This window comes from Ambystoma mexicanum, chromosome 1q (assembly GCF_040938575.1).
Source record: "Ambystoma mexicanum isolate Mex_15411 chromosome 1q, UKY_AmexF1_1, whole genome shotgun sequence".
NCBI classification, from domain to species: domain Eukaryota; kingdom Metazoa; phylum Chordata; class Amphibia; order Caudata; family Ambystomatidae; genus Ambystoma; species Ambystoma mexicanum.
The window spans coordinates 332,173,067-332,194,434 of record NC_090922.1 but is presented as its reverse complement, the minus strand read 5'-3'; the positions used below and the strand labels follow the sequence as shown (position 1 = coordinate 332,194,434).

At 48.0% G+C, this 21,368-nt stretch overlaps 1 protein-coding gene across 2 annotated transcripts in view; it reads left to right on the top strand.

The window, feature by feature from the left end:
- LOC138527909 (E3 SUMO-protein ligase KIAA1586-like) overlaps positions 1 to 21,368 on the top strand; it is a 712,359-nt gene that overhangs the window by 363,314 nt on the left and 327,677 nt on the right. For both annotated transcript variants that reach the window (XR_011284094.1, XM_069639290.1), the window contains exon 3: positions 8,546 to 8,604. Coding sequence is in view for 1 of the 2 variants with exons in the window: in XM_069639290.1 (XP_069495391.1) it covers positions 8,546 to 8,604 (59 nt within the window). In the remaining variant the exon portion in view is untranslated. The remainder of the gene's footprint in view (positions 1 to 8,545; positions 8,605 to 21,368) is intronic.

Genomic DNA, 21,368 nt, shown 5'->3' with positions numbered 1-21,368 from the left:
TGTGTTGTGCTGGTCAATGCCTGTGCCTGTGTTGTGTTTCCTTTTCAGGTGTCAGGGGATTGGTGTGGTTTGACATGCTGGGGGGTTCACGTGGCCAATGTTCACATGTGATGTGTACAGGACACTGAGGGTCACTTGATTTCACATGCATATATTGAGTGCATGTCCCTAATGACACACACAGTTGCTCAATGATCCACCACACATACAATCACCCTTCAATGGCCACAGGTGCACACAGATTCCATTCTCAGGCCCGCTGTGTCCATGCAGCACATGATCTATTACCATTTGTGTATCCTGTACATGTGTCATTTGGTTGTGGATGTGATTAGTCTTTTTCATGTGATGCTCAAGGTGTATTTGCAACACAATGGCTGCTCAAAGTGCTATGTGCTGAGCAGTGTGTTGCAGGTGACACACACAGCACACAGGTTCAGGAGTAGGGATTTTGGCTTGCCCAATGTGCATGTGAACAGGCATTCAGTGTTGTGTTCATGGTAGGACTGGTGGATAGCATTTGTGTATGGCTTGGTATGTGTGGGTGGCTGTTGGTCAGTCATTTCATCTGATTCCATGTCAGGCTTCATTGTCTCGGGACACTTTCCATTTATCACATGTCACTTCGTATCTTATTGGTCATGTGTTGGGCTTTTGCTATTGCATGCCATGTAATGGTGTGGCAGACAAGGGTGATGTAGGTTGAGGGGGTTTGGGTGACATACCAGGGATTGTCATGGCCTGTTTGGGGGGGGGGGGGGTGATACACACCTTGCATGTGTTCCTTTTTTGGTCACACAGGATTGGTTATGTTTAAGTAGCTAGGGATGCACACATTGTAGCACTCCCGTGGCAACATTCTCAGGGTGGTAAGGTTGTGACAGTTGACTGACTGTCTCTTTGTCATCATCGATTGTCACCTGGTATGTGCCAGGCCTATGTGCACTCCACAGGGGTGGGAGTTTAGGTGAAGAATGTGGCCACAAGCTGGGTCCGGGCTGCCTCACCACGTGCCCTGTCCCCTTCCATGGGCAGCGCCTATGCCTGTGGTTGGGGATGTGGGGGCACCACCATGTCCACTGGTACCTCCCGCCGTGTTGCAACATTGTGCAGGACACATGCTGCCACAATGATCCTGCACACTATTAGGGGTGCATATGGTAGCTGCCCACCAGAGCGGTCAAGGGATCGGAAGTGTGACTTGAGCACTCCGAATGTGCGCTCCACTATGCCCCTGGTTGCAATATGGGCATTGTTGTATCTTACCTGGGGTGGTGTGGTGGGGTTCCGGATTGGCGTCATCATGTGGTTGCTCAGAGGTCAGGCACTGTCCCCTGGGGAGGTGATAATAGTTGTGATTATTGGGGTTTTGGTATTTGTCTGTGTGTGACATGCATGCATGTGCACAGGCATTTGTACTCACATATGAGCCATGTGTCACCATGCTGCCCAGCTTCCAGGGCCCGGCTCAGGGCAGACATTCTGTATATGAAACTGTTCTGGGTGGAGCCACGGTAGTTTGCATAGACAGAGGTGATGATTCCTTTAGCATCGCATACAACCTGCACGTTGATGGAATGCCAGTGCTTGCGGTTCTGATAGATGTGCTCAGTTGCCCTAGGTGGACCTAGGGCCACATGGGTGCAATCTATGGCACCGAGCACTTTGGGGAAGTGTGCCACCCTGTAAAAGTCCCAGACCATGGCCTGCCTTTCTGCGGGTGTTCTGGGCATGTATATGTGCCTTCGGACTGAGGGGCGTGCAGTGATGATTGCCAACACCTGGTGTAGGCAGCGTGACTGTGTGGCCTGTGAGACCCCCCCACTATGGCAGTTGTCCGCTGAAATGACCCAGTGGCCAAAAAATGCAGGACATTGAGCACCTTCTCCAAGGGGCTAAATGCTTGGGAGCACACGGTGGGTGATGTAAGGTCATCTTCCCACTCCCTGATGAGGTCTAGGATGATATGAGGTGGAAACCTATACCTGCCATAGACGTGGTCGTCAGGCATCCCAAAAAGGCTGGTCCGTGGCAAAAAAATGCGGGCCATGGCTATTCTCCTCCTCCTGCGGTGTCCCCCGATCAGTGCCTGCGACAAATGGGGCATTCATCGTAGCGGTATATAGGTGTTTGTTGTTTGCGCGCACTTTTATGCTGTGCGCGGGGATGCTTCCACCTGCTTTTGTGTAGCGGACGTGTTGACGCCTGTGCGCGTCTGTTGCCGTGCGCGGGTTTCCCGTATTCGAATCCATGAATACGGGTTGTTCGCGCGCGTGTGGGCGTTCCGTGTATGTCCCTGCAGTACTTCCCCTGTCACGCCTTCTTTTTCACGCGTTGTTCCCCATTCCGCGTGTTAGGCCCGTGTCCCGCCCCCTTTTTGGTGTGTGCGCGGACGTTGTGCGCTTTCCCTGTGCACGTTGCGCACGGCGTTCGAGCTGTTGCAATGACGTGTGTGCCCGTGTACGCCACGCACGGGTTTGGCGCACATCCCGTGGGAAACACACGCAGGGACTTCCATGAATCGCACGCATGCGCCTGTTTTTTCACGCTTGCGCCTGTTTGTGCCAAGATTATCGCTGCACGTTTGTTCCATGAATCGGCCCCTATATTGGAGTGTTGTTAATACAGGGACCTAATACAGACACATCGGCAATGCCTGCAGCATGCACCATAGAAGTACAATATTTCTGATCTGGTAATTTTGGATAGTAAAATATTGAATGGTACTTTATCAGAGTTTTTTTGTTAAACATGGAATAAATAGCTAATAATTCAAGACTTAATAAATACTTGTGTTAGTACAAACAATACATATGAAAACCCACAATGCATACAAATCAGAGGCACACATAGGGAAACTAAAGTAAGGAAGAAAGAAACAACATCACCAGAAAATGTCAATAACATCAAAGATTATCATCACGTATACAAATAATTTTTGTGTTTGAGGCCTGCTCATTGCCCCATGTATGTGCACCATGAGGTGAGACCAAAACCTAAAGAAAGTACTTCAAGAACATAAAAGATGGTTATTGTCTACAAATATTAAATATTTTCAATGTTCATAATCAGAATGTCAGTGAACAAATCAGCCTGACATAGATATGTCAGTGAACAAAAACAAGTGGCCCAGCTATGTGATGTCATCAGTGATGTCATCAATTACATTTGTGATGTCATCTTTGATGTCCTGGGTGTTAGTCTTAGCAGTGCACAGCGGTGGCGCCAGTTATGGTTGCTTAGCTTACCATAACTGGTGAATTTTTAAGGTTTTTCTGATTTACTTGTAACTAGAACAACCCTCTAACAAAGCTTTTTCATTGAATTTCATAGGTTTATATTAATACAACTTAACCTTCATGATCCCAAGGGTGTAATACCTGAATAAGGCAAAAGTAGCACAAATCTTTGATATCTTTTGTGTTACCTGTTTTTTGTGGTGATTTATTAAACTTGGTTTATTATGTCGAACATGATATCATTTTGTATGAGCATGAGTATTGTCTTTATATGTTTAATTTTGAATGGATTCTGACAGACATAAATCTTATAACTCATTGGCTCTTTGCAGGTAATAATTATCTAGCATATTATATTTAACTGTTTTAATACTACCAGGGTTAGTGGTGGCCAGCATTTCAATTTCATGTTAAGGATTTAATACTCTTCTCTGACTTTCAGGATAACCTAAATGTATTCTTTTTATATCTATACATTTGGCACATGAAGCTGTCCATTTAACCGATCTTTGTATGTACCACATACTCAGTGTTAACGTGTGTTTACCCCAAAGCTTATTAAACATGATGCAAGTGACTTTGTATTGAAAATGTGTGCCCACAAAATTGTGTTTTTTCTAATACAATAATCTAATAAGTTATGCACCTACTTACTGCGATATAATTGTCATTCGAAAACTGACCATCAACATTAGCATTCCATAAAGTAAGAAAATTGATGAATAACCTTTACTCTACATAAACACATGTGTAATTCACAAGATCACTTTGGAGCTTTTCATTGTAAATGATGGCTTAAAGCAGACAGTTGGTCCTTTCACATAGTTTGATTTTTTGTTAATAAGGAAATCCAAAATGACACGTTTTATAAAATAGTTTTCAATTTTTACAAGTTCATTTACAATAGGATGTACATTTATGCTGCAATCTTTTTTTATTGCTTACCTTTTTATTAATGTGTGAGCTACACAATAGCAAGATGCATAAAGTTCACTTATGTATAGTACATTGAACATGTAAATATGGTTTGATTAAAAGTGTGGATCTACAGAATGCACAAACATTCTTTGGGATTCTGTGGAAGAAATTTTGTATTGTCTATCATTTAATCTACCCCAAGTATGATTGATTTGGAAATAATTGAAGGAATGATGCTTTCTCTAAATGGGGATCCCAAATATTTAACATTTCAACTCTTGCTTGACACATTTGACAAAGTTCAATAAATGAAACATAACTTCCACAGAATGTAATGTGTGAATGATATATTCTTCATCAAAGATTTTAGGGATACTTTTTCAAACAAAGTTTCATTTTCCTCTGAACTGTTTATTAAAAGTGAAAGCATTGTGTTCTTTTAAATTTAAATTTTCAATTTCAAATTTAAATTTAAATTTGTTGTTTTACTTTACACAATGTGTTTAAATTCACTAGTTCTTGGCAATTTGTTTTAACTTTTTGTAGGTACTCTTGTTAATAAACACTAAAAGAATATTCTATTTTGTCTGGGTTACTTACAATGCTTTGTGTTATATTTAATATTATCTTTAATATAACGTTAACTAAACAACTTTACTTTGTAATGCTTTAACTAATTCATTTGTAGATCTCTTTCCATGCTTGATTTGAAGATGTTCTTTAGTTTTAAAAGGTTGTACTTTTTAAATTCTTACATTTTCATGTAGGTTTAAAAGTTGCATTTCATCCAGAATGGTTTCTTCTTTTATATTATTGGCTATATATTTGTATGTGATGAAATGAGTGCTGCGCTGCAGGAATACAGGGATGAGTAGTGATTTCTAAACTCCTACTCACCCTTACACTACTACTAAACCAGCAGTGATCTCAATCAGAAAGATTACACATCCTTGCCCCTGTCATGACAATCCGCATGAAGCTTGCCTCCAAGCGCAACACCTGGCTTGACTCTCTGAAACGCAAGTGCAGAGCTGCTGAGAGGAAGTGGCAGGCTTCAGGCACATCCCCTGACAGAGTGGCCTTCTGCCTGCTCCAAAGGCAATACAGGCTATCCTTCCGCTCAAAGAAGAGGGCCTATATCCAAGCCTGCATCTCTGGGGCCACTAACATCATGGCTGAACTTTTCAAAATCTGCAAGGGACTCACCAATCCTACTGCAGTCTCCATTTCTCCTCTGCATTCCCTGGCCCTCTGCACTGCACTGGCCTCTCACTTTATTACTAAAACTCAGTACATCCTGTCCTCACTCTCCTCGACACCACTCCCTTCTCCCTCACCCGCTGTCAGGCCTCCCTTGTCCCCCCTCTCCTCTTTCTCTCCCAAATCACCTGATGAGGTCTCTAGACACGTTCACTCTATGAAAGTCTCATACAAACAGGTACTTGCAGGCTTCACCAGAAATATCAAGGACAACATTACATGCCTTGCTTTTACCTTGGCTGATTTCTGCAATCACTCCTTTGCCACTGGATCCTTCCCTATACTCCTCAAGCACTCCCTTGTGTGCCCTCTCCTCAAAAAGCCTTCTGCCGACCCCTTCTGTCTGGCTAACTTCCCCTCTATCTCTATTACCCCGTTCCTGGGAAAACTCTTGGAGAAGCTGACCATCTCCCAGTAGCTTATCCACCGCAGGGAATCTGTTGGCTGTCACCATGACCACAAGTCTGGCTTCAGAGCAGCCAGAGTAGCGGAAACTGCACTCCTAATCACCAGTGAAGAATTGCTCTCTAATCCTTACTCCAACTCTTGTTCCATTTTCATCCTTTATTGACCTTTCCTTTGCCGTTGATATGGTCACAGACCTGGTTCTGGACTGGTTGATCTCCTTCCTCTCTAACCACCCTTCCCAGGTTCAAATGGACCCTTTTCTCTCCTCAATATCACTCTCCTTTTGTAGTGCCTCTTAGAGCTCTATCCTCTGGCCATGGCTTTTCAACATCTATCTTGCCCCTCTAACCCATTTGATCTCTGCCTTCTCTCCTAACTTCCGCTGGTATGCGGATGACACGCAGCGCTCTTCACGCTACCCTCCACTGCCTCCACTTCTTCCTCTCTCATTCCTGACTGTATGTCTTCTATTCAAGCATGGTACATTGCTAACAATCTCTGCCTTAATGCCAGTAAGACTGAGATCCATCTCAATGAAACCCCAGCTCTCTCCTTCCCTCCTACACTCTGGCTTCCCTCCATGCACCCTCTCCCCTCACCCTCCTGTGAGGCAAAAAACCTTAGAGTCATCTTCCACTCTCTCTCTCCTTATCTCCTCACATCACAGACCTTCCCAAGAAGGCCCACTTTCAGCTTGCAACTCCTCAGAGACATTCTCCCTTTCCTCACCTTCCCCCAGAAATTCAATATCTCTAGAGCTCTGGTCCTCTCCAGGCTGGACTACTGCAACAACCTCTTCCTTAATCTGCCTAACTACTCCCCTCGCCTCCTTCAACTAATCCAGAATAGGGCTGCAAGACTAAACCTTGGCCTCAAGCCCAGGGACCACATCTTCCCATCCCTAAAATACCTCCACTTGCTCCTGGTTGCTGCGAGGATCAAGTTCAAGACCCTCTGCATCATCCTCAAGTCTTTCTGGGACCCTGCTACATCCAACTATCTCTCTCTAAATACCTCCCGTCTAGAGCCCTACCATCTAGCTCCAACTCTCTGCAGATCAGATGCTTTTCCAAGAATAGAGTGGGTGTTAGATCTCTCTTCTCCGCAGGTGCTTCCCGCTGGTACGGCCTCCCTGCCCCTCTCAGACCTGCGCCGGATCTCCTTAAGTTCTAGAAGCTTCTCAAGACCCCCTTTTCTCTTCCTACTTCCCTCCCCCTGGCCCCTCGCCCCGCTAATGACCCCCGTGTCTTCTTTTGACTAGCTGCCTGGTTCCTTCAGATTCTTGCAGGGAACTAGGCCCTCCTCGGCCAGTCTACCTCTGCACTTGGTCTAACCTGACCCAGCCAACCTGCACTCACCCATCCGGGCTTTCTCCCCTTTCATTAGTCTGACTGGGCCTGCTCCCCATTGAGCCCTTCCAGTCCCATCCTTCGCACTTAGCACGTCAACCTTCCTCCCCTGCACTTTCTGCATTACCCTGGCACTTGTCCACCTGGCCTCCCCTTGGCACTCTCATAACCCATGGGCCCCTTTGGCCCTAACCGGTGCTTCCCCCCTCCTGCTCCCACTTGCAAGATCCGGATGAGTCAAGGCGTATTAGGACCATTTTTGTTTTTCATCCCTGCCCCCGCCTCTTTTTTCTTGCTGAGCCTTGAAACACTTTTTGCTGAATAGACACATTCTAAAGACCTAATAAATGCATTAAATAAATAAATAAATAAATAAATAAGCACACCATTAATAGATTTTACTATAAGGAGGGTGTGAGTCATAAAAGAAGCATGTAAACAACAATAGTAAGGTAAGAAATGTGCAAACCTGAGTCTATGACTTTAAAAAGACAAACACACTATCTAGCAAACCACAGCTATATGGAAACACACAGATAATGCAGACCTTTGGGTAAAAAGGGCACTTTGGGTAGCGAAGAACAGAGAATTGAAGGCAGTCTTTGTAGAAATGTCATGCTTAAAAATATATTTTGTTAGTTACAGAGTGGCATCTTAAATGTCAGTAGATGCCAGAGAACAGTCAAGGGGGGACACCACTTTCAGGGTTTGATAGTATAGCGCTGGGCATCGTGATCGATCGATTTGGTCGAGCTGGTTCGACGTGATTCAGCAAACATGGTCGAATTCACAAGCAACAAGTGCTGTATGCTTGAAAGAGCACAGGACAATCAGTAATGTGCAGATCTACTTGGTTTGAAGGCTCGCCAGTTTGCGATGCATGAACAAATTGATTATTAAACTTCATTGGTGAGCTGGCTTGAATATGTCCAACGACATGATATGAGGACAGGGAGATTGTAATGCTTGTTTTCTTCCCGCTCCTCCCTTCACCAGCTGTGTTCCCCCTGTGAATGTCTATGGAACCTACAGCGGGGATGATGATGATGTAACCATTGCTGTGGATGAACCTCCTCCTCACTATAACCTGCATCAGTGGGGTTCCTCCAGTCTGCCATGAATTCAGCCCTTCGAATTGAGGAACTGACTTAGTCCTGCTTCACTAGGAAGAGGTAGTTACTCTGCCCGACTTTCAAACTTCAAAACAAAGAGTTAGTAGATTCTTGTATTGCTTAAACTATTCAGATTTCTAAACCAAATCAATCCTTCTACATTGTGTGCCTTACATAATCACGTTCACTTCTTTGTCAATATTTTCAAGTTCACCAGCGATTGGCAAATACAAACCTGCCTTTGCTTTCTTCCATGCAGCCTGAAGGGAAATGGCAGACTGCGTGAATCCGGATGCAGAAGTAAAATATCCTTTTCAGGTAGGTAGCATTGAATAGTTGCAGACTGTTCCTCGAGGTTTGGCATGCGATGTTTATTAGTTCCCTGGCATGTCTTTTCAGGTTCCAGGAACGATTTCCAGGAGTGGCAAAAGAGTTCCAATAAGGCATGGTACAAAATGTGCTGGCTCTGCTCATGTTTCTGCAAATCTCACAATTCTGTCCTATCCTGAGATATTTTGTTTGTTAGTTTTAGCAGGTTGCAGGCAGTGTGGGGAAGAGGCAGTGCTTCTAATTATGTAGTGACAGACCCTGCACCTCCATTTTACCGTTTGTCAGACTTTGGGGCCCCATAGTCCCCATTGTTTAGGGAAACAGTCCCTGCATGGGGACAGGGCTGAGTGGCAAGTGTGGAGAAAGTTAGACCCAGTGTGGAGGTCATGACAATATGTTGAAACCCATGAAAACTTATTGGTGTCAAGTCATCATTGAAATAAATTGTAAAAACTCAAGATAATTGTCCTCTTTCTGTGGCAACATGGAAAAGAGAGGGTTAAGCAGTTTGTGTGAATCCAAATTAGAAAACCTAAATACAGATCTACTATTTTCACCAATACTGATTATCTTGGAAGCTTTTTTTAGAAAAAGTACACATTTTATTTCTTAATTTTCGAAATGTTATGAAGCTCACTTAGGAAACAAATATATTTAAAAATAATGTTTTAATTTGATATTCTTATTTTCGAAAAATGGCATGATATATTTCAAATCAAATGTTTTTAAATGCATCTATTTCAAGTGATAACTTTTCCAGGAATCAAATGTTCTTTCCCTTGCTTCATATGAAAAAGTAAGCATTGTGAAAAGAAAGTTGGTTTTATATAAAAATATGAAATGTATTAATAATAACATTCTTCTCTGAGTATAATGCTATCCACAAAATATAGAAAACAACTCAAATGTAAAGATAAAAAAATGTTGTGTGTTTTTTAATTTGTTTTTAAGAGATTAGTCATGTTTTGCAGAGACAACATGCTGACTACGGGGCCAATTCATAGAATCTGGCGCAGATGTAGCGCACACGGCTGGTGCAGAGAGGGAGCGTGCGCCTGCGTGCGCTAGCTGTGTGCGCCAAACAGCAATCAGGCGCACCGCGTATTCATGGATTTCCCAAGCCATTTGCAGCCGTGTCGCATTGAACATCCAGCAGCGCCAGTTATGCCCCCAAGAACGCCCCTTGCGCCAGAAAAAGGCTTAGAAATCCCCAATATGGCGCAAAGGTCAGCACTAACTCTGGACCAGCTCACTGGCCCCCTACACTGTAATCGCGTGAACAAGTACACACACTTCGCTCGCAGCAGCCAAAACGGAAGAAAATCTACTTGCGCACACACTTGAATACGCGTACCCCGCTTGTGGTAGCCAAAACGCATGAAAAATATCCCAGTGCACTCTCTTGAATACGCGCACCCCGCTTGTGGCAGCCAAAACATGTGAAAATATCCCTGCGCACCCCCTTGAATATGCGTACCCCGCTCGCGCCAGCCAAAATGCATGAAAATCTACTCGAGTACCCCCTTGAAAATGTGTACCCCGCTTGCAGCAGCCAAAACATGTGATAATCTCCCCGCGCACCCCCTTGAATACGCGTACTCCACTCGCGCTGACGAAATTGTGTGAAAAGCGCAGTCGCGTGTCACAGAATACATGAACCCCACTCGCGCCAGCGAAATTGCGTGAAAAGCGCACTTGCGTATCTGGAATACACGTATCCTGGACACGCCAGAGAAATCGTGTGAAAAGCGCACTTGCGTACCACAGAATACATGTACCCCGCTCACACCAGCGAAATCGTGTGAAAAGCGCACTCGCATACCCCGGAAAAATAGTACCCCGCTCGCGCCAGCCAAAATGCGTGAAAAGCGAACTTGTGTACCCCGGAATGCAGGTACCCTGCTCGCTCCGGTAAAATCGCATGAAAAATGCACTCGCGTACCCCCTGATTCACGCATCTGCGTGGTGAGGAGCCACATGCACCCCCTGCAGGCAGCCCACACCACAGGGGGGACACACCAACACCCGTGACCATGCCCCGCAGGCAGCCCATCACATGTGACCATGCCCCGCAGGCTGCCCACACAACAGAGGACCACCCAACACCCCTGACCATGCTCCGCAGGCGGCCCACACCACAGGCGCATTGTGTATTCAAGGATTTCCCAAGCCATTTGCAGCCATGGTGCAGCAAACATCCAGCAGCGCCAGTTACGCCCCGAAAAATGCCCCTTGTGCCAGAAAAAGGCATAGAAACCCCCAATACGGCGCAAAGGTCAGCGCTAACCCTGGACCAACTCACTGGCCCCCTACACTGTAATCGCATGAAAAAGTATGCATACCCCGCTCATGGCAGCCAAAACGCATGAAAATCTACTTGCGCACCCCCTTGAATACGCGTACCCCACTTGCGGCAGCCAAAACGCGTGAAAAATATCCCAGCGCAGCCCCTTGAATATGTGTAGCCCGCTCGTGGCAGCCAAAACGTGTGAAAATCTCCCCGTGCACCCCCTTGAATACGCGTATCCTGCTTGCGCCGGCAAAATCATGTGAAAAGCACACTCGCGTGCCCCGGAATACACGTACCCTGCTCGCACCAGCAAAATCACGTGAAAAGCGCACTTGCGTACCCCGGAATACATGTACCCCGCTTGCACCAGAGAAATCATCTGAAATGTGCACTTGCGTATCTCAGAATACACGTACCCCGCAATCACCAGCGAAATCACCCCGCAGTCAGCCCACAACACAGAGGACACCCCATCATCTGTGACCATGCCCTGCAGGCAGCCCACACCACAGGGGACCACCCAACACCCCTGACCATGCACCGCAGGCAGCCCACACCACAGGGGACACCCCATCACCTGTGACCATGCCGCACAGGCAGCCCACACCACAGGGGATGACCCAACACACCTGACCATGGGCCGCAGGCAGCCCACACCACAGGTGACCACCTAACACCCCTGACCGTGCCCCACAGGCAGCCCACACCACAGGGGACAGCCCATCACCTGCGACCATGCTTCGCAGGCAGCCCACACCGCAGGGGACACCCCATCACCCATGACCATACCCTGCAGGCAGCCCACACCACAGGGGAAACCCCATCACCCGTGACAATGCCGCACAGGCAGCCCACACCACAGGGGATGACCCAACACACCTGACCATGGGCCGCAGGCAGCCCACACCACAGGGGACACCCCATCACCCATGACCAAGCCCCGCATGCAGCCCACACCACAGGAGACCACCCAACACCCCTGACCATGGCCCATAGGCAGCCTACACTACAGGGGACACCCCATCACCACGTGACCATGCCCCGCAGGCAGCCCACACGGCACCATGCACCTGCAAGCCCTGACTCATGTCCCCCCACCAGTGACAGGCACCTGCCAGCAGGCCCGACTCATGTCCCCCCACCAGTGACAGGCACCTGCCAGCAGGCCCCGACTCATGTCCACCCAACCAGCACATTGTCAAAACATACATGCATGTACCAAATGCCACCCCACGCTGCCCCCCCCCCACAGTGCAACTCCACACCCATCCATTGTCCCCACTTCCCAATACAGGCCCCATGGCATGTCATTCACAGAAGCATACATGCATGCACCCAAAGACATGCCCAACATGGCCACACACCACCATCACTATTTACAATGAAAGTTCTCAGGGTCCATGATCCCAAAACCAGATGAAACCTAGTAAAAATCCTAAAAAAATACAACTATGTACAAAAGTTGGAGCAATGTCCATCGACTCCAAAATAAAAATAAAATGAAAGGAAACCTAAGCCTAATAAACTATATACAATGGTGGTGGGCTAGTCCTACGATTCACCTTCCTCCCCAAGAGTCTTGGCCAGGGCATCATTGAACTCCGAGTCTATGGCCCGGAGGCGGGACAGCGCCCTGTCCTCGAGGGCTCGCAGGGATGCCGCCATACTCTCCTCCAGCTCCCTGCAAGTCTCCACGAGGAGCTCTGCCCACCTCAAGGCTCGCCGCATTGAGTTCTCCACCCTGACCATGGTGAGCCATGCCCTCTCTACTCACCGCCGCTCTGCACCTATCTGCTGGCCCAACAGCTGCCACATGGAAGACACACTTTGTCCAGGTTCCTCCTGCCCATCGGCCGATGCCTGCCCACATGATGTAGTCGGCCAAAGCCTGACGCCTCCCACGTCTAGCATGCTGCCACCTTGATGCCAACTGCCTCTACCACCACGACTGCCTCCGGGAAGATGGCAACACCCGGGGCCTTGGTGCTCGTGCCCTGCTTGATGGTGCCTGCACAACCTCCATTACCAGGGGTCCAGTTGCTTGGGTGACCACCTCTGCTGGATCTCCGACTCCCGACCGCGTCAGCGATAGGATCTCCACCAGCATGGCCGTGGTGGCTTGGGCAGGTCCACAGGGGGCCCTGGTGGCATGTGGGCCGGAAGACGGCATGGAGTACGACTGGCGCATAGTGTGTAAAGAGGAGGAGATGATCGCAAGAGCGCCCTGAACATGGAGGAAACCCCCGATAATGAGCCCTCCCAGCTGGTTCACGTTGGCACACACCTGTTCGTGATGACATGCGTGGTCCCCCCAGGAAGCATGCACATCATCACGAATGTCGCATGTGCGAAACGCGATACTGATTAGGACGGGATCAACCCTGTCACGAATCTCCATGTCCACAGTTAGAGGAGTACCAGTTGATGTGGGCCTCCCCCTACCTGCAGACGGGCCTGGGATGGGGAATTCCTGCTGGTGCATGGTGATGCAGTCTCACTATCAGGGACAGGATTAGGCACAGGCCCCTGCGCGGTGACCTCTGTTGACTCCTGCCCCTGCCCCTGGACTGCACTACTTGCAACAGTGGAACCACTCCAACCAGGCCCCTTGTGTGGGTCTGATGCAGCCTCCTCCTCACCCACTACCAACCTGGATGCCTCAGCACCATCTTCCACTGTGGGCAGCCTCTGTGTGGGCTCACCTGCCCCTACCGCTGTCGAGGAGCCCACTTCCAACCTCCGCCTCTTGGGCATCCCCTCAGCAGGCCCAGCCTTGGATGCATCACCAGTCCCCTCGCTCCCGGAAGATGAGATGACCTGGGAGGGTGACTGGGCCATGCTTCTCTGCCTGGTGGAGGCATCCCCACCGCTCTGCTCCACAGCACCATCTCCGCCCTCTTCCTATGTCGCCGCTGTAGACAGGGAGAGATTGAACACAAGCATCAGGGTACTGAACAATAGTCTGCTAGACACAAAGCAATTGCACGTGAGTGGCACTGTCAAACATCACTTCCATCATCACCCTCCACAACACATGGCTCAGTGCAAGCAACACACATGCAGAAACAGGCATGGCACATGCAACAGACATTTGCATCCATGTCCAAGGCACCGTTGGAACATCCGATGGGGGGCTGAACGTCACCTGCAGCATGAGACATGCTGATCACATGCAAACACACCACCGGACAGTCATGCATCTGGCCATGTCTGTCTCACAACACCGTGGATTCATGGACAACTAGGCCACATCAGTGAATCCACACATCGTGATGGTCATGTGTCATGCATCAATGGTGTTTCCCAGTCACCCACACACTACTCAGACACACCCACATGTGCACCATGCATGACCATGACTGTGACTTCAGCATCCATGTCTCACACCCCAAACATGGCCAAGTACAGACAGAGGCATGCAAACATTTCTGCATGGTCACATGCTGGTGCACATCATGCATTGCAACACAGACACCATTGACGTGGACCCGGCTTCAGTGAACTCACATGCAGCACTGTCATGGCCCTGCACACAGACATAAATACATGGGGCATGCTAGACATGAGGCCAAGGTGCACACTCCTGCCACACCTCAACATGCATTACTCTGGACAAGAACACATGGACACTTACCACTCGACTCCAGATGGGTCTGCAGCTCGAGGACCTGGTGGTGAAGCACTGGGTGTGTGCGCTCCAGGACCAACATTTGGATGTTGCACAACTGGTCCCGGTGCCCCACTTCTCCACGAGCTGCTATGAGGCGCTGTGCCTTGCTGTGGGTCCTGGACCTGAAGTCCTCCCATTGCTTCAGGACGCAATGGTAGTCGCGAGATGCCACCTCCTCCACGTTGATGGCATCCACAATGTCCAACCAGATCCTCCTCCATCCTTCCTTGTCGAGGCGTGATGTTGGTGAGAAGAGGGCATCATAATGCCCCAGGACTGCCTCCGCCAGGATGCCAACTTCATTTGCAGCGAAGCTGACAGCCCTCTGCCTGTCTGCTGGGTGGTTGCCACTGGCCCCGGGTGGTATTTGGTCTGACATGGCAACCCCCGAGGCAAGTGTGGGTGGGCAACTGGGTCCTGGGGCTGGGCACTGGAGCCATGGTACACCAGTCGGGAGTCTTCTGGGTCAGCAGAGGGGGTCATAGGAACAGAATCCCTGGCAATGGCTTCTGTGCGGGCACCAAATAGCAGGGCACGTTGGCAGCAGGCAGTCTGGCAACAGCAGATGGCTCGTAGGAGGCTGCTCAGGGCCCTGGGGGGCAGGTAAATGGCCTTCTGGGCAGGAGAGTGGTCTTCCGTGTGTTGTCGCGTGGCCAGCTTGATGCAGAGTGAGTCCGCATGTGAAAAAATAGCATGTGAGCGTGTCATTCCAGGAAAGGCCCTTAGCGCATAAGCGCGTAAGTGATGTGACGTGCATTGGCATTGCATTCCGTATGGGTTAAAGGTCCACGTAGCATGCCATTTTGCTGTATGTGCTTATTGTGGAGAGCAAGCGTGTGATTCTTCTACTTCTTGTGGGTTCACACGCGATTACTTCACAACGGTTGCAGTGAGTACTTCTTGTTTACTGCGGCAGAGCTTACTTCTTGTTTCGGCGGGGAAGTTGCCAACGTGTTTTTTTCATACTTTTTCCAGGCAGAAGGTGAGTCGCGCACGTATTATTCCTACTGTGGTTGCCCCGTGTATCGTGTACCCTATTCACAAGGTCATAGTAGCCTGCGTGTTACACGTATATGCATTTTTTTTGTTTCTGGGTGCCACAGCATACTGTGGGAACTTAATTCCATGCACGTGGGCTACCGAGGGGTCACGTGCACATTTGTGTTTGTTTTTGGGGTGCCTGAGCGTTGCGTGACCCGTCATTTTTCCCCAGGGATCACAGACAGCCTTGCAGGAGCACAGGGGTACCTATTTCATCTAGTACCCTGCCCCCTTCACCCCAATTGCCCAGGACAATTGTTTTATGCACCTCCATTTGCACAAGTCCATCAGTGCCATGGTTGGGAGGTGACCAAGTGGTAAGAGAGGCAAAGCTGGGCGACCTCCAAGAGGTGTCCACTGAGGCCCTACTAGTCCTGCCCAGATTGGTCACAGAACAGGCACAGGATGACTCACAGGCCGACTTCTGTGTCACAAAGTCCAAGCCACGTGTGGCGGTGAATGTTGCGTGGATTTGGGGTAGCAATGTCATCTGCTGCCCCAAGCAGCCAGGTTGTGGAGGCTGTAGGCACAGGCTATGAATCACCCAGCATGGTCAGTGTTGGTCCCGTCCCCTCACACTGAGGCAGTTGTGGCGCTTGGTCCTGGCAACAGCACCAAGCAACCAATGCCTGCAGTGAGATCTTTGGTCATCGTGCCATTGCCTGCTTCCAGTGGCCAGTCCACCTGCGCTTCAGCCCCTACAGACTGGAATGGCCTAAGCCACTCAGGGTCCACACCACCTCTCAAGAGGAAGAAGCATGCTGTTGCAGAACAGGCTGGGACCCCAGACACGGCTCGGCCCTCCGGCAAGTCAAGGAAGCAGGGTTTCAATAATGTGGAACTGGACGCACTTGTGCCGCAACATGCTGGTGACGGCAGGGTGCAAAACTATGCCTGCTCAGAGTAGGGCCCACTGGCAGTGTATCACGGACACATTAGTTCCTTGGGATTTCTGAAGGGCACAGCTGATGATTGCTCAAAGCGTTGGAATGACCTCAAACGCTGAGCTAAAAACAAGCTGGCTTCTAATTACACCTCTACTCTGCTGACTGGCAGTGGGTCACCACCAGAGGAGGATGAACTCACAAAACATGAGGCAATCACTGGAGAGTTCATCACAGAGGATCAGATCCAGACAATGTCCAGTGAGTGTCCATGCGTGTGTGTCCAGACCATGTGTATGTTGCTTGGGTGATGTGTTGTGATCGAGTGCCAGGTCAGGCTATGTAGTCAAAACTGCCATATGTGACCCATGTAGTGCCTCCAAGCCATCCCCCGCCCTTGGGTTTGGGCTTCTTTATAGCCCTACTAACCACTGCAAACACTTTGCACATGATGACTGCACTTCCCCTTTAACTGCCATCATGACACAACATTGTAATTACATTCTTTTTCTCTTTATTGACTGCTGAGGACCTACACATGTACTGCACCTGCTCACTTCTGAGCCCTGTTTCAACCTTCAACATGCAAATTGACTTGTGTCATGTCAAAGGGATCTACCATTGATGTATCCATGTGCCTCCCATCACTGTATTTGAACATACTGGAGTTGTTGCAGCGTGTGACACGTGTGTTTTGTCCCACTCTTTTGCATGTTCTGTTTGATGAATGCATTTGACATGGATGGGGGACAGTAGTGCTTAACTCTTATCTGGGTATCCTTGTCTGTTCTGCTATGGCTATGGTACGTGCCATCTGTGCGCTGGCTTTTGTCATGTTTGTGGATGGTCCATGCCACTCACAGACTTATGTGTGATGCAGGTGCTATGAGCCATGCAGCACATGATATGATATGATATGATATGATTGTTTATTTATATAGCGCCTATACACAATGTGTTTCACAGCGCTTCAAGGCAAGGGAGAGAACAAGGGAAAATACAACCACATTCGTACAGGCCATGAACAGTAAGCATGTGAAATTAACTATCGTACTCGGCCTGACGACATTTCAGATAGTGCAAGAGCTAAGACATAGATAAGGAAGGGAGGGGGAGAGTGGGAAGGAAATGGAAACAGACAGGCGACTACCGTACTAGGCCTGACGACATTTCTGGTAGAGCCGGAGAAAAACAAAAGGTGAGGGAGAGGGGTGCAGAAAGGGAGCGGAGGAACAAAACAAGCGACTATCATAGTAGTCCTGACGACATTTCAGATAGTGCTGGATGGGTGGTGGGGAGGAAAAAAACAGTAATGGGAGGGTGGAGGAAACAGACGAGGTTGCTATCATATTAGGTCCAGGGACCATTCTGATAGAGTAAGTGCATAGAAGAAAGTAAGGGGAGGAGATAGGAAAAGGGAGAAGGGAAAGGAGGAGAGAAAAGAGAGTAAGCAGTAAAAAAGAGTGGAGAAGCAAGAGTGGAGATCGAATACAATTGCAGAAGTCAGTAGTAACACATAATGTTGCAAGCCAGGATACAAGATGAAGATGGGAACAGCATGATTAAGGGCCACCATGAGTACAAGATGCAAAGGAAGTCCAGCATGAGAGTTGAGAAAGAGTGACGCACCGTGAATGAATGAAGTCCATAAAAGTCAAATCCAGCCTTGGCCACAAGACAGTGATGGTGAAGGATGGCACCAGGTGGGCGGGGCTTGCTAAGTGGTGAAAAAGAGCAGCAGGCAGGAAGGTACCAGGTGGGCGGGGATTAGGCCAGGTGACCTAGATCCACTTGCACCTGCTCCCCATCTGCAATGGAAAAGAAGCTGGAGGGCTCCTTAAGTAAGGAAACAGAGCGCACAAGTTAGTAATAAGAAAAGGGATCATCATCAAGTTGGGTTCGATGATGTGGGAGGGGGTGGGTTATGGTGTTATGGGTTGCCACCTGGTTCAAGAGGCTGCTGTTGATGCCTCAAGATGCCCCTGTTGGGCTCTCGACACAAAGCTTCTCTTAGCTGGTTATCGGTTACTTTTGGTTAAAATTGCACTCACTGGCTCGCTCGCTGTCCCATGTTATCACTATGTATACAAATGGCACAAACCACTAGAATACCCCAGGGGCTGCGATTGAAACTAATCACGTGGAACATTCGAGGGTTAAACAACAGAGCAAAGGCTAGTAAGGTGGGCGCATACATTAATAGACATCATCCGCATATTGTAATGCTCCAGGAAACCCACGCACTGAAGCCCACACACGAAAAAATACTTAGGCAATGGGGTGGCAATAGACATTACACAGAATATTCCTCTCAGAGTAGAGGGGTCATCACACTGATACACCCCTCCTTGGGGTTCTCCACCGAAAAATGCAGGATAGATCCACAGGGAAGATATGTGGTGGTCTGGGGTAGCTTGGCTGGGATAAAACTCTTTTTGATAAACACATATGGCCCGAATGTCGATGATCCGCAGTTCTACATACAGCTTCTTACAACGATAGGCCTTACATCTAACGCCTGGGTCCTTTGGGGAGGAGATCTAAACACCATTCTCGATACTACATTGGATAGGTCCTCCAGCAGGCCTAGAGCTCTCACTAAAGCGGCAAATGTTATTCGACACGCCCTCGAAGAGTTCACCCTTTCTGATGCCTGGAGGGGTATACATCCCACTGAGAGGAAGTACTCATTTTACTCCTCAGTGCATGACACTGAATCTAGAATAGACTATTGGCTAATTTCGTCCCCTCTGGTCACTTACACGGAACAATGCGAAATCCTTCTCCGTACGCTCTCGGACCACTCCCCAGTCACCTTGGCCATACTGTTCCCTGGCACAGATCGCCCAACACAAAGATGGAGGATGTCCCCCAACATATTAAAAGACCCAAATGTCGTGGAAACTCTCCACACTGACATAGAGGAATTTTTCCAATTGAACAATGGCTCTGTGGACAGCTGGGCGATCTTATGGGAAACATTTAAGGTCTGGGTGAGGGGCATTCTGATGTCCAAGACGACTGGTCTCCTTAAAGCCATGAGAAACGAACTGGACATCACAGAATCGCGCTTGCAGGTACTCGAAACTGAATATAGTATGACACACGACAGGCATATCCTGTCTGACATCAGCGCACATCTCCAAACGTTCAACGATCTGGTGACCAGGGAGCAACAGTACATGGCCACTCCCATCAGAGCACACAGATATGGGGAGGGTAACAGAGCAGGTCACCTCCTAGCCCGTATGCTCCGCAATGAACGCTCCCATACCCCAATTGCGAGCATCTTGACAGAGGGAGGTGCAGTTGTCAGTGGCGAGAAAGAGATAAATGACGAATTTTCACGCTACTATGCTGACCTATATTCCAATCATGATAGTAGTACACAAGAAGAAATACGTATATACCTGAGTAAAATTGATCTCCCTAAATTAAGCTTGGAAGATAACCAAATCCTCGAGCAGCCCATAACCTGTGATGAAATAACTGAAGCAATCAAATCACTGACTTCAGGTAAAACCCTGGGCCCGGATGGGATAGGTGCTGAGTTATACAAATCCTTCTCAACGATCCTTGCTCCTGGCCTCACCCACATATGGGAAGAGGCTATCGTGTCTGGCTCGCTCCCAGAATCAATGACAGACGCTGTCATCACAGTACTCCTGAAACCTAGACGTCCAGCCCATGATCGTTCCTCTTATCGTCCCCTGTCATTGATAAATACGGACGCCAAAGTCTACGCAAAAGTTCTTGCTAATAGACTGCTTCCTAAAATGGCTACACTGGTTCACCCCGACCAATGTGGTTTTATACCCACCAGATCCATGGCACTAAACTTGCGTAGACTGTTTTGCATTCTAGCACAGATTAAACCACAAGCGCAGGCTGTAGCAATATCCCTAGATGCAGAAAAAGCGTTCGATTCAGTTTCTTGGGTGTATATGTTTGAGGTCCTCCATAAATTTGGATTCGGCCCTTATTTAACTAGTTGTATTGGGCTCCTGTACGCGTCACCCAAAGCCAGGGTATTGACCAGTAGGTACTACTATGCTGAGGAAACTTACAAAGTATGCAATGATGTGGACTATGCATTTACAACCAAATGAAATGCTTTTGAAATAGTGAATGGTCAAATCCAATACCTTTCGAAGTGACAAACTAATGATAACATAGAAAATGGCCAATGGTAACGTAGCCTGCGGTCATGTGTTCTTTCTAAAAATGCAAAACAATCGTGCTCTCTTCAAATGTGTAATCTAACGCATGAGATCTACACCTTTGTCAAATGTGTTTATAAATACCACAAAGGAAAGATTGAGAGAAAAATGCATCTATTACAAAATGTTGATCCATGGCCCATTTGAGAATGTACACACGTTTGAGGACACCATGTATTATATTCAGCGAGCAAAACATCTTCATTATTTTCCATTTTGATAGAATGTTAGGCTCCTTGATTTCCCGCATTACATCTGACCCTCATGGCCGAAACATGCCATACCTCATTTGGTAAACCCCATTCTTACCCTCAATGACATGTACATTGCTTCTTTACTTCCTCACTAGTTTGCACGCTGTACATTGAAAAAGAAAATACTAAAGTAAAAATATTAACTCCTTGTAACACTGCTATTCATGATATGTTATGGAAAGACATGTTAGAAAACCAAGTGCTTTGTTATTTGATATAAAAAAAATATCTTTGCTGTTGAGACAAATGATAAAGAAAATGTAAATGAATCTTCTGACTGTGTTACAGCGTCATGTTGATATTTGGTTAAATCCACTGTACAACAGGATGATAAAGTATCATTCTGAAATACAGCAATATCCCGCAAATATTTGCCTGTGTTGTAGATGTACC